A 14,260-nucleotide genomic window follows, 5' to 3' on the forward strand; every position below is an offset into this window, starting at 1 on the left:
ATTGGTAAAGGAGCCCAGTTTCATCCCTCCACGGAAGTCAGAGGGACTTTAGCTTTTATTTCAGTGGTGGAGTCTGTTTTCAGATACACTGCCATGAATTTTCCCTGTTTTGGCATAGAGGTCTGTGATGTGCACTACTGTGGCTGCTTCTTTGGCCAGAGATAGTGAATACTTATAAATATGTAACCACCCTTTTTCCTTCACAAAATAGACTGAAGTGTGTGGGAGTACCCTTTTGGGCCATTTGAAAGCTTAAAGTTCCAAAGACTTTATATATTTTTTTCTTAGTAAATTATTTATTTCCAAGAAGGAGATACACTGTGTCTGTATATTCAGAACTTGTTAATAATTTCTGGTTGTGGTATAGCTATTGAGTGTGCTTTAAACATCCCTTAATGATCTCAGTGCTATTAAAGTGTGAGGGATTACACTTTTTTCCAGAATAAATGAGGTCTTCCAATTCCTTGGGTGCCCACTAGAGAGGAAAATTTTTATGAATTTTAATTATTTAAATTTCTTTGATTAAAAGAAAAAGGCAAAGAAGGGCTAGCAGAAAGGTTGGTGGCTTCATTTCAAAGGAGGAAATAAGCTGTTCATCAAGACTTGCTTGCTTTTTTTAAGTCTTTTTTTAAAAAAAACCACAGTCTCCAGAAAAAATCCAGTCTAAATAGTCTGGATTAAAATCCTGTTAAAAATAGATTGGGATGAGACCAAAAGATATGTGCCAAACTGGGAACTTCATTTGTTTTGGGCATGTTATGTAAAGTATGCTGTTACTCCTGACAACCAGAAATGCTGATGTTTAACCAAAAAAGTCTTTCTGCTCACATGCACCAACATGAATCATCCACCAGTGAGAGACACAGTTCATTTGATAGTCAGTTAAATGAGTTGTATTCATCAGTGAAGTAGTTCTTTGCATGTCTTTTCATGCAGTTCTTTGTCATGTATATTTACATTTTCCTAAAGAATATCACAAACAAAATTAATAATTCATAACTATTGTTACATGGCAGAGCCTTATTTTGATACTCCCTTCTTGCCACAGACCTTCTAACAAGTCTGGTTTTTTGCTGCATTTAAAAAATCACCAAATAAGAAATATACCAAATCAACATGGTTATCCTATGGAAGTACAGAAAACTTTTTTTAAGAGGATCTGTACGTAGCAGTTATGTATTGTGACAATGATCATAAATTGCAAAGAAAATACTCTCCTGCTAAAATGTAAGTGCTGCTTGCCCTCTTTCCCAGACTTTAAAAAAATAGGTTGGTGAGCACATCATAGGAGGGAAAATCAGGCTATGTTGATTTCAACACTTAAATGGCTCCTATGCTTAGCAAAACAGGAGGAAAACATAGTCTCTGCCATGTAGGAAAAGCAGTTTATACATGAGCATTTCCAAAAGAAACCAGGAACAGAAAGGAAAAGATACATAGAAAGAGAAGTAAACAGACCTTGCTCTTGCGACATTTGCAAAACTAATATATTCAAGACATGGGGTAGAGAGAGAAAACTGAAAAAATGCTGATCAAAACCACCTTCTGGCACAAAGTGTACCCTGCCCAACAACACCTTGTAACTTCTACCGTATGGACAAAAACCTGCATTTTTGAAGGAGAACGAGGAGCACTGATTGGAAAGCTAGCAATGACGATGGCAAGGGAGAACGAACTCTCCTAGCTGGAGTTCTACCAGGAGTAATTAAACAAAGACTTTGTTAGCAGAATACATGCTGGCTAGCAGATGAGGACTGAATGCCAGTCACTTACAGTATAAACAGAAGAGCTGGGGTGGTAATTCATTTCATCTACAGATCTGTATGTGTTTTGGGTCTTTTCCAAGACAGGCTCAAATCCTGGCATCTGGAATGAACTTGAAACTCAAATAAAAGCGTCGGACTGGCTTGTCTCTCTCAGCATCAGTAATGCTGCTGCTGCAGATTTATAAATGAGGGTACCATTTTCTGCAGCCATGGGTGAGATGGGGGGAGAAATGCTGAGGAAGTTTCTGGAGGAAACAGGACATTTTGTACTGCTGCCCTGTTGCAGTGTGTTTTGCAGTTTGTAATACAGGATTGTGTTTCCTGTTGGTCATTTGACATTTATAAGGACCTACCTTTGTGGAGCATCTCTTTTCATACTAGCTCAGACATATTAGTGTTTTTCCTTACTTTGTCATACTGCCTTTTATCCCAGCCCTTTACTTTGGCAACTCTGCTTTTCCTACCTTTATGTTTATGAACTTCTGTGTTGCTTTCTTCCTTGAAACACCCCAAACAACATTATCAATAAAAACAAAAAGTCTGTCCCTCAAATCGCTCCGGAAGATCTGTTTTTACTGTGGCACTAACTGAAAATGCTGAGTGATGCCAGCTAGCTAAAAGAGCAAGAAGGATAGAATTATTTGGGTGTTGCAAATGCATCTTCTTAGGGATTCTTGCCTCCCCCTTCCCCCTGCGATTGCTACACCTGCCTATTACAGCCTAGCTCAGCTAGGTAGTGTGCTTCTAGTGGCAAAGATTGCCTAGCTGTGTGCCTGCTCTGTTCTTAGCACAGTGGGGCTCCCAGTCTGATTTACAGCTTCTAGCTCCTACTATCATACAAATAATAGAGAGTAATAATGATAGTAGCCTCTGTAATTCGTGTTGTCCTTGGAGAGCGTGGGCAGAGTCTTTAAAGCCAAGTTCTCTGATCTTTTCAGTCTTCTTGCTTTGTGGCAGGGACAATAGGATCCTAGTGATGGGTGTTCCGAGGAAGCATCATATCTCTCTGCCTCCCTTCTGCCTTGCACCATTTTGCATGATTTCTGCCACCTAATCACAGTGCAACTGTCACACAGGGATATAATGTTTCATTTTCCTGACTCACTCTATGAAATAACTCAAAAGTAGGTGCTGAGATGTGATAGTTGAATCTCACTGCCTGCATAAAAAAAATCACAGGGTAGTTACTAACTCAAAAGTTAATTTCAAGTTTGACTGGAAAATAAGATGATCTGAACTAACTGTATTGTTACTTTAAAGCCTTGTAAGGTTAGCTATTACATCAGTCACTGGAATACCTGTGGATGAAATGCAGTTGGAAAGGCTTGCAAGTGTCTTACCAACCAAGTACCTTTTGAGAGTGTAAAGCTACAGAAAGGAAGTACAAAAGGCAGGAACTATGGTCAGCCTGGAGTGGGAGAAATAAAATGAAACTGGTCTAGCTAAGTAATGGAAGGGATTATTTGTTGACTCAAATAGAAGAAGAAACATCTGCATTTTTTGAAGACTGCTTTAGACAAGACAATCTTTAGCTAGTTTTACTAGTAACAGCTTTAATCTTACCCCCCTCTTTGTAAGTACAACCAGCAGCTCCTAGACAATTGAGCCAATGTTATTTTATTGGTCATTCTATTCTGTAAAATGGTCAGTCATTTCTAAGTACATTTTTTGGGGGAAAGAAATACTGAAAAGCAAGTCCAAACGTTCATTTACAAAGAGAGAAGGAGAGAGAGTGTTTATTCAGTTTGGTAGAGGTCCATTTGTTTTACTGGAAAACATTTTCATTGTTCTTGAAAAACAATCGTGGTTGCATATAAGGTAAAAAGAATGATTATTTTGCTTACATAGTTCCTTCAGCTTAGCTTTCATTTTAGTGAAAAGTAGTTCTGTTGCACCCTTTTCTATCCATAAGCTACCTACAAGAGATTATTCTTTATGAAGCTTTGAGGTTGATGATAACATGATACTTGTGCCTTCTGAGTGAGAAAGGAAAGGGAAATTTTCCACCAAAGGAAGTGGCAGAGCTAGAAATTCTTCAAAGAGAGAGGAGGGATTTTTTTTACCTAGTCTTCTAACCCATTGTGTGGAAATAGAAATTTAGCTGCACAAAGTCATTTAAGAATTCAAACTCTGGCAGACACTAAATATTAGCAACTAGAATATAATTCAGTTCTCATTCTGAAGAGGAAGTAAGATGCCATGAACTGTCAGAGTAATGACTAAACTTCAGAGGAGATTCCAATATTAAGAAAAAGTTAATGGAATAGGTCTGAGAGTAAAAAAGTGAAATACTATCTTCAGATGTTTTGTAGGTACTACTTAAAAATATTATCACTGGGGCTTTCAAAGTAGGGAACAAAATGGAATCTATGTGGAAAAGTCATGTCAGGCCAGCTAAATGCCATTCTTTCTAAGTGAAGGGAAAAAAAGGTATTTCACCTTTGAAATGCTACTGTTGGGAGGGCCACAAAGAATGGGAAATCAGTCAGTAAAGGGAAATTGTAGTTTCTGAAAATTACTAGAAAGGTAAATATCTAAGGGTGTGGAACCAAGCAATGTTACTGTCTTCCACTGTATTCAGCACAGGAAGCTTGGGGAAATACTTTGCTGGGTTTTGCAGCCCCTTAGGGTTTATCTATAAGTGTATCTCTGTTTTTCACTTCTGGCAGGAAGCAGTCTAGTTTGTTTTCATCAAGAAAGATTCTCCGAAGTCAGCACCTTAATCTTTTTTAAACTAGCAGGAAACATCTCCTTATCCTTTCATTTTCTAAGCAGTTCCCTTGAGCTGTGCTGCACTCACTGCTCTTTAGTGACCTATTGTCGTTTGAGAGGTTCATCACAATGCGTGTGTCAGTTTGGCCTTGATTCTTGAAGCTCCACTAGCCTAGACAGTCTTAGAAAACAGAAGTGAGGTTATTGTGCAAGGCTTGAAGTCAGTTGTCTATATTCAAGGGTAGAATCAAAATCTTAAAAGTAAAATGAGCAAAAAGATCCAAATGAATCATTGAATCCAGTGTTGCAGTGGGCATAGCTCAGTTGTTGGCATTAACTTAAAGACCTGTTTTCATTAAATACAGATGTTTTACTAGAAACACAGAATTAGTCTCGTAGCTATGTATTCTTAAAGGCTCTAGGGCAATCAAGGAAATGAAAAATTACTGTGTCAGACAAAGTGGTTGAAACAACAATAATAAAATAAAGAAATAAAACACCAAGACTTGATCATCATGATAAAATAGTGTATAGGTAACACTGTTTCTGTAATGAAAGATTACATTTCACTCAATATTTTTAGCATCTGTCACTACAGCAGAGTAAAAGAGAAATCACAGCACCTTTTTTTTTTAGGCTTGCAGTAGTACTTTTCCAAATCTCTCTTAAAAACATAGAGACAAAACCAAATGCACAAATGGACACTGCAGTTCATCAGGAGGCAAAATGAATTTCAGAACGTGCCCAAAGTTGTCTTGATCCCCTTAGCACCCTTCTCTCCATGGTGCCAGTGCAATTGCCTGTGTGGATATGGGTTAAAAGTCAGTTAGCTGGTAATTATGAGGTGAGAGGCAAGTATCACTCCATCAACATCTACCTGTCAGACAGAAACCAGGCAGAGGTAAAGTGACACTGCTTGTCATAGCTAATGCACTTTAGGATTTAATATTAAATGCTGTGTGGTATGTTTATTAAATGCATGGAAGAGTCAGTGTTGGGGCAGCAGCTCTTGATTACGATGCTAGATGGTATGAGTTAGCAAAATTCACATAGGACTATGAAGAATTTCAGTGGGACAAAAGCAAACTGAATGAAGTGGTAGTACTAACTCAAATTTCAGTCTTGATAAATGCTAAAATGTAAATTTGAATGGCTTTTAATTTGTAAAGGGTTCAAATCTGAACATTGCACTGAAGAAAGGGATGCATGTTTCACTGTAAACAATGCACTGTAAAAAGCTTTCAGTGTCCATCTGATGCTGAAATAAAACCAAACAATGCTAAGGGGGGATGAAGAGTGGATTAGAAACAGCAAATTTCTAAAATCCAGTTGTAGAAAAACTGAGGTATGTTAAAGGAATAAGTGGCATTAAATAAAATGCAGAAAGTTAATCCCAAATTTCTAATACTAAAAGACTCAAGGAATGTTCAAGAAAGGTGAAAGGTGGAAAGTTCTTTTCATTTGCCCAAATAGATTCTGGAAACCATTAACACCAAGAATGAAGCAACATTTTGTCAGCAAATAAAATTCCATTCATGTCAGCTGAATGGAAATAAAGGAGAATTGAGATAATGCCAATATTATTTTATAAAAATTAATGATAGGAGTTTTTAAAAGGCTTGTTAGGCATCATGCTTCCAGTTTAAGATGACCTCTATTGTGAGTACAGCTGAGTTCATCACTATGGGAAACTTTATCCTATTTTTAACTCCAAGTGGCATTACAGTTCTTTTCATAGACAATTTGAGATGGTTCCTCAGTTGATAATCAATAAATGATGCAATATGGGAGTTTGTCCTGATGTTAGGCTCTGTGCTGCTTCCTGTGTAGCCTTTGCAGATTTTGTGTTAGTGGTGGATTTGCCAGCTTGTCCATGACTCCCAAGAGGATAATGCTTTGTGTCATGGAAGGCATTTCATGGAAGCTGTGCTCCCTCATATGCAGAAAACGTGTGTGCTTTGAATACGATTTTGCTATTATCTCCTTTGTGTAGTGTAAGTGTAGCTGGTTCCACTGAACTGAGGACCATGAGCTGCTGAAGAGAGACATGGCACTGAGATAGATCACATTGGATAGTATTGTGAATGGTTGCCTTTACTTAATTTCACTGTTAAGCACTCATATTCCCAAAACTAACTCTGGGAGCCTTAACGAGACGAATGAAACCATAAGGCAGAAATTGTTTTTAACAAGTCATTACTGATGAGTATTCCAATGGGGTGGGGTAGCCTGAAGGTGATAGTTAAGAATAGGCTTTGGAAGGAACCAGTCTGAGAACCTGCATCTAAAAAGATACTACTTGCTCTTGACTTAACATTCTTTCTTGCTTGGATTTTAGATTTAAAAGAGAGCTTTGGAGTCGTTCATAAGTCTTACAATTTGCGTCATACTTGATTCACTGCTTCCTGTTGGCCAAGTTCAGCTCAACAGCTGCTTTTTGCACGAACATGCTCTAGATGTCTTCTAAATATCTACTGCAGTTTTGAGTGCTGTGAAGAGTACAGCAATATAGAATTTAGCTAAATTATTTGTATATGATACAGGAAAATAAAAATAGGACAGTTTATAACATAATTTTATGAATCTGTATTGAAGAAAATACAAAGTCAGATTTTTGTCTTTATTCATACAAAGAAAGGATTTTACCAATTCGGAACAGTATGTGTGTATTTTTATCAAACTGATATTCTTGTGGGACTGGGTACAGGAAGAGGCAGCACATCATTTTTGATTTATCACTCATGCAAAGTACCTTGGCCAGAATTTTCCAAAGAACCTGGTTCCTGCAGTTAGCTCTAGATACATTTTGATTAATGGTTATTACCTTTTCTGGCAGGTTTTTCTGGCATTCCTCCTGGCAAGGAGTTTTGAAGATGTAGGCCAAAAGTGTAGCTGTGGGCATTCAGAAGTACTCTCCATCCTAGAATATCCTGGTTAAAATTGAGAAGAAATATTGGAAATGTTTTCATTGTACTTTTCAGAAAATATTTCTTCATGTAAATTGACCATTAGTTTGCTGTCTTTCCAGAAAGAGAAAGTGAGAAACAAGTAAAATATAGTTGGTGCTATCAGAATCCTCTCTGAAACCCAGACAGTGATGTAAGAATGTGGTCTTAAAATATTACACTTCACTTAGGCTTTACTCTTCCTTCTCCCTTCCCAAAAAAGCTATAGCAGAAAAGCAATCCATAAATCCTTGTGTCCCCTTTATGGCATGGTGCCTCAAATGATGAATGCTGACGTGCTTTGGTTTTAAAAAAAAAAATGGAAGTCCATAAAAAAATAAAATCAGCTTAGTGAATTGAATGTTGCTTCCTTAACGTTTTTCATCCTGAACTCATTTAGTAGGGAAAATGGATATTTCATCAGACATGGATTTGACGTTCCATCACATTATACAGTAAACAGTACAAATGATGTTATTTTTTTAAAATGGAGAAGCTGGAGGAGCTAAGACAGTAGCTGCTGTAAGGCACTGGTTATCTCATTTAAACAGATATTAAATGTAGGTGCCAGTGGTGTGATCATCAGCTGCTTCCCACTTTGTGAATAAATTGCTTAGAAGGAGTCTTTTTTCCTACCAGATGTGACCTAGATTTAGATTTCCAAAGGCAAAAAAAAAGTCTATTGTGTTAAAAAACAATTGTGGGTAAAATGCATGGTAAATGAGCTTATCTCACTTTTCCAGGTGTTTAAGCTAATATGTTACGGAATTACAGCTTCATTTATGAAAAATAATTGAGGAAAATGTTCCAGCAAATCAAATTTGGATAAAGGCTTAGTATAGTTATTGTGTTGTTAGCAAGTTTCTAAATGGAAGAAAGAAAAGGGAGCTCGCACAGATAATAAAAATACAGAAATTTGTGAATCTGTGAAGAGGCACCTATAGAGGGTCAGGGCTGGCAGTGGTATCCCACCTGTATTGTGGTCCTGCAAAATGTCTTAGAAAAATGTGAAAAATTATGTTCCCAGCAACGCATATGAAAGCAGGATTTTCTCTTAAAAGACCAAGCATTGATATCTGTTGGCCCTGGATAAGATTAGTGACATTAGTAGGTTAAGTGTATAAACATCAAAAGAGTAACACCTCTATTCTTCGAAGAACAGCTTTATTCTTTTTCTCATTCCTCTTTTTCTTTTATTGATTCCATAGGGGCTGCCACTCGAAAACCGGACCCGGAGCCTGAGAAGCAGACGGACCATACTGTTAAAATTGCTGGAGTCATTGCAGGCATCTTGCTGTTCGTCATTATATTTTTGGGGGTCGTGCTGGTAATGAAGAAGAGGTGAGCAATAAGTGGGTGTTTTCTATATCCATATTCATATTGCATCTCCTGTGGCAGTACTCAGTTTGATGTTGGTAGAAGTATCCAGCCACCTTCGTGCCCACAGAGGATTAATGTTTGTGTCTTTGTTTTATATATAACAACTTGAGGTTAATGATTCTAACACTTACTACATCAGTACTGCATGATGGACTCTTAATAATGGGAGAGTATCTTGTCCTGTGTGAGTCTCCACCCTATTCGACATCAGCTGGAAGCTAGATGTAGTTTCATTCTTGCATGTGAAAGAAATCCTTAGTCAAACAGGAGCTAGAGCTAAGGTAATTTGTGCTAAAAATGAGGTCTGTATTGTTCTGCATAAACTTCATTCCCTGAAAACAAAGGAAAATGTTACAGTGGTGCTGAATGTTTCCAAATGCTGGTTCACCACACTCCCGCACTGAGATTGTTTTGCTTTGAATATCATTTGAAAACTGCTGCATTATTAGAAGTATAAGGCTTTTAAAACTGTTTGCCTTTCTCAACACTGTAAGAGATAAAATAGAAACAGGAAAAGTACAGCTAGGGAGATGGCATAGATAAGAAAAAACCCCATATGATCTTAGAAGCTTAGTCTAGGATGGGAGAAATTAATTAGCAAATAGAATGAACGTTTTAGGTTGTATCCTGAGCAATGTGAGCTTTGCAGCTGTTAGAGGTGGGGTTGGGAATGTGCAAGTGCTGAGTAAAGGAGCTGAGTGACAAATTCTCCTTCCACTTTTGCCACAGTCTCCTTACTGTGTCCCATAATCCCTTGCCTCCTTGCTATTCCCCTTTTATTATCCCCTTTTTTTCTTTGAGAGCAATCCTGGCCTGATTTGGCTCATCCCAACCCTGTGTGGTTTAATTGTATGTTAACTAGTTTGGCAGCTCTGAGATAGTCCAAACCCCTGAGCTGCCCGAATTTCTTCCAGAATTTGAGCAGTGGAGGTGCACAGCAAAGGAGGCAGCTGTCTGACAGTGCCTCAGGGCAGGCTACAGAAGTAGCTGCTTTTCACTCTCATTGAAGACAGAAGCAGGGCCATGAGTTAGAAGGGATCTATGAAGAGAAAGGTGAGCTGTGGCCAGGGCTGGGGGCTAGGTCATGACAAGAGGTATATAAAGGACTCAAAAGCTGCCATACAGAAGAGACTGAGACTTAAGCCCCAGGGTGAGTCTGACTGGGGCAATGGAATTGACCCAGTAACCAAGTCTGCTCAATAAAGTACAGTGTAGCAGAGTTGAAATCTGTTCTGACTTTGCAGTACTTTTTTCTTCCCACTTCTGATTTCTTGCATCATTCATACCTTCAATTTTAACAGTTGAACAGCCAAACTCCTCCCTAGGGCCAGACATAGCACTTGGCATGCAGGGAGGAAGGCTTCTTGAATTTTCTAGCCAATCCTTCTTCACACAATTCCTGACCAGCATTCATCATTCTCTCTGTTCCAGTTCTGAGCCTCTCCTTAAGTGCTTCTGCCAAAGGTAGAATGTATTCACCCAAGGGAGACAAGTTATTCTTAATCTTGAAGGGGAGAGCATTGCAAAATGATCCAAATAGTTTCAAAGTGAATAAGGTGTCTGGGTCTCTGGCTAAATGGATGCTATGCCAGCTCCTGCTTAATTCTCTGGAGAAAAACTCTTTGATAATCTAATTGTTAGAGGCAGGAGGGCTCAGATTCTAAGTGTTTGCATTAATGCAGAAGGATACTTGATTCCTTCTGTCTACCACAGTAGAGTAATTATTATTCATAGTAATTCTGTTGTTAGAGAAAAAGTGTGTTATGTGATCTTCCTTGGTTTTTGGAATAAATCTGCTGGTGGCAGAGATGGAACTACTGAAAATACAGGTCCAGGAGCTCTTGTTGCCAAATGCATACAATTTCATTGTGTAGTACAGAAAGAATGATACCAATAACTTAAACATATCCCAGAATGATGCCGCAGCCTTGAACAAAACAAACTGAAATGAGTTGAAGCAAATATTAAAAAGTAAGAATGGTTCATTTGTGTAACAGGATGTGACTAGGCTTTAATGAGAGTTTCGGGAGTGGGTATATTGTGTCCCAAGCCTCTAAAGCATCTGCTGTAGCATAGAAGATCTTGAATACAATTACACTCATGACTTAAGCAGAAGATGAACAGATTATTCAATAGATTGTTATCAGTGCATTAATTCACTAGGCTGCTGAGGGCCCCTATGGTTTCACCTTGGTTCAGTTACCAGGTCTACATTATGCATTTGAGGAAAATGTATAAATCATGCCACAAGCTTAGTGTGACTGTAGTGGTTTTGCAGTTCTGCAATATTTTAGGTGCTGCTTTGGGAAACAATCTTATCAAGCCAGTGTGTCGTTTGACTTCTGCACTTGATCATTTCATTTCGTTTACTTTATCAGGAGCTTTACTGGCGTAAGGATCTGAGTGAAAAATAAAATAGCACCTTGTAATCCAGTGGCACCTTTCCGCTGAGAACCACGTTGTTCTCTGCACTATTTATGTGCAGACTCTCTGGGCTACAATGGTGAGTTTCACTGTGCTGAGTCTACGTGCTCTGAAACTTGTCCTGTTTGGAGTTGGCTACAGCAATATCCCATTCACATTCCACTATCCCAAGGCATATCCCAAAGCAAATACTATGTGTTACTCATTCTTCCAAAGAAAAGGGTCTTGTGTACTTCATCTCCAGATTGCACCAGTAGATGAAACTTACTCTGTCTCTGGGGCTTCACAGTGCTTAATAAACTTAATTTCAAACCATTTATTTCCATTGTCAAGAGATTTGGAAAGCAGTTTCACTTATGTGATAACCATGACTTTGTCCAACATATTCCTTACATAGCCACCTCATTTCATTCAACAACTGTTCTTTGCTTGATTGGTGCCAGGCACCACAGATTTTCACAGATCAATCTCTTAAACTTCTAATTCTGTAGCCACGCAGAGAAGACCAACATGCAAGGTTTTCAGTGCAGCATAGGCATGCTTTGGATATGGCCACTATCAAAGCAGTAGATAGAGAAGTGTTGGAATTGTAAAAAGAAGAGAGACCCGGGGACTCCGGCGGGGGGAGGAATTCAGTCCAAACCAATATGGTTGATAAGAGCAAAACTCCGTTTATTAGCAATCCAAAGGCACTTATATAGTATACCAGCTTGTTAACTCTTAAGTGGCTTAAAGCTTATCAAAGCACATTTCTACTTCTCCCTAATTGGACTTACATTGGCAAGCTTCTACAGTTATGTTATGATTAAAGGAATTCAGAGTTTACCTTCCTTCTCTCTCGGTCTTATCTACACAGCTGTACCTTCTCAAAACTCCCTTCTTGTTCCCAGCTTGGTTCTCACAGAGATTTTTCTCATGGAGAGTTTTTCTCACACACAGGCCTTTTGCTTCCAGGCCTATTGCTTGTATAGTTCTTTTATTGATCCCATAATTCTATCAATGATCCATGTCCCTGATCCTTTAATAATTCCCAACAGAGAAGTTCTGCAAATATTAATACTCATTAGGCAGCATTATTAATTTTACTATGTAACAGTCTTCTGAAGTAGTTATGTCATAAACCAGGTCACAGAGAGATTAGGTGACCTAGCAATTCAGTGCATGGTTTGCATTCACTAGTGAGGATAGAAGCATCATGGGCACTGAAGCATTTTCTGTATGGACACTCAGCTTTTGACTGAAGTAAACAAAATTTGTAAACTTGTCACATGGGTCAGGGGCAGACTGTTAGTGCTTTCCTGGTTTTCTCTCCATTTGGTTGTTCATAGTTCTTTATCCATTCTGTTCTATCTTTTCTTTATCCATTAGCATTCCTGCATAAAGGTGTCGTATAATATAGTCTAGGAACCTGCAAGCTATTCCTAACACCAGTATGGTCATATCAATGAGATGATTCTACTCTGTGAAGCTAGAATAATGCCAATAGGCTTTCCTCTCCTCAGATGTGCTTTGTATCTCTCACATAAGAATTAACACAAAGTTAGATGAAAACAGTACATGTGTTTCCACAATATTGATCCACAATAAAGTGTATTTTGAATCTGATCCTGCATGTTAAATCTTAGGCAAGGCCCTTGATGGGCAAGGCTGAGTCTTTGATGTAGTTGCATAGGATTTCATAAAAACATGAAAAATAAAGAATGCACCAAGTAACTTCATCTTTTGGTCAACTTAAAGTGGAGCAGTGAAAATGAGAGTACTGTTGCTACAATCTTTGGAAAAGCAACAGCAATTAAATCATGACTTGCATAAATCAGACTCTTACTGCTTTATTTTCTCCTTTCCTTTTTTTTTCTTTATATTGTATTTAAGTTAAATTTTTTAAATTTGCATAAGTTGGTAAGTTAATGGTCTGACATTTGCTTAAAAGCCTCTTATATGTCTTTAGGGCAGCTGCTTCTGTCGGGGCTGCCATCTTGTTGCTGCAGTGGGAGTGCAGTAAGGAAGCAGTTATTAAAATTTTATTCCATTGGCTTCTGCTTCAGTTGTAGAATGGAGCTTTTGTGATCATAAAAATGTTATTTTGTTTTGCCTGCTTTTAGTTTCTGTTTTCATCTGTCTCTGTGCCTGAGCCTTCCATGAGTTTCTAATATATGTAATTGTGGCATCTGTTTAAGTCAGAGACCCTGGTTCTTGGCAGTGGATAAGGAAGGTTTTTGCACTCAGTGGAGCTGAGCTGGGAATGCATTGTTCCTATTCCCTGATAGCAAATCAGGCTGTTCAGTTATACATACACCTTTGCCAACAATTTCAAACACTTAGGATAGAAAATGAAGATAATAAGACTGAAGGAAAATTCCAGCCTCCTCTCCCTGAACCTTATTTTTCCCTGTAGGCAAACTACAAAAGAGAGATGATGAAAGAAAACACAGTGGTAATGACACAGTTCCAGAAGTTTCCACTCTGATGGGTCAATCCTCCTGCAGCCAGCCTCCTGTGCTGGTTTTGGTGAATTTTATTGTGGGTCCTTATTCTACAAGTGGTATTCATGAAATTAAGTTATGTCTTCAGTCCTAAAGGAGTTTAAAGTGCTGAACATTGTCACTATACACAGAAAAAGTTTATTGACATAAAATAACCTCACTACTGGGAAGTGACTGAAGAGCCATGATCATAAGAAAATTTGGCCTAAGTTGGCCAAAATCTTTTCATCAGTCTTTTTAAGAGAAGAAGACTTTTCATACATAGAAATTTAAGTTTGTTTATATTATGTAGGAGGAAAAATGGAACTTGTCCATATTTCTTAAAAAAGCTAAATCCATTCAGTTGTGAATGGTGCTTTAGCATGTGGCCTGACGCCTTGCAATTTTAAAACTTTCTGTTACTGCAGGACTTTAATGTATTCTTTTTACCTGTTTCTTTCAGTGTATGGTATTCCTGAGAGTCAAAACCTTGGTGCTCTTTTACAAGGACTTTTATATGCAAAATCTCACAACTGTAGCAATATAAAAATAGCTGGAGCTTGAGACTTCC

The 14,260-nt window shown here is 38.2% G+C and overlaps 1 protein-coding gene across 13 annotated transcripts in view; it reads left to right on the top strand.

Annotated features, from left to right (window-relative positions):
- The window catches only part of PTPRM (protein tyrosine phosphatase receptor type M), a 454,918-nt gene that overhangs the window by 283,044 nt on the left and 157,614 nt on the right, over positions 1-14,260 (top strand). For all 13 annotated transcript variants that reach the window (XM_042031127.1, XM_042031137.1, XM_042031118.1 and 10 more), the window contains one exon: positions 8,632-8,764. In XM_042031127.1, the coding sequence (XP_041887061.1) occupies positions 8,632-8,764 (133 nt within the window). The remainder of the gene's footprint in view (positions 1-8,631; positions 8,765-14,260) is intronic.

The sequence above is a fragment of the Corvus kubaryi genome, unplaced genomic scaffold (genome assembly GCF_017639235.1).
Source record: "Corvus kubaryi isolate FWS band 111438036 unplaced genomic scaffold, C.kubaryi_AGA036_p1.0 132, whole genome shotgun sequence".
Taxonomy (NCBI): Eukaryota; Metazoa; Chordata; class Aves; order Passeriformes; family Corvidae; genus Corvus; species Corvus kubaryi.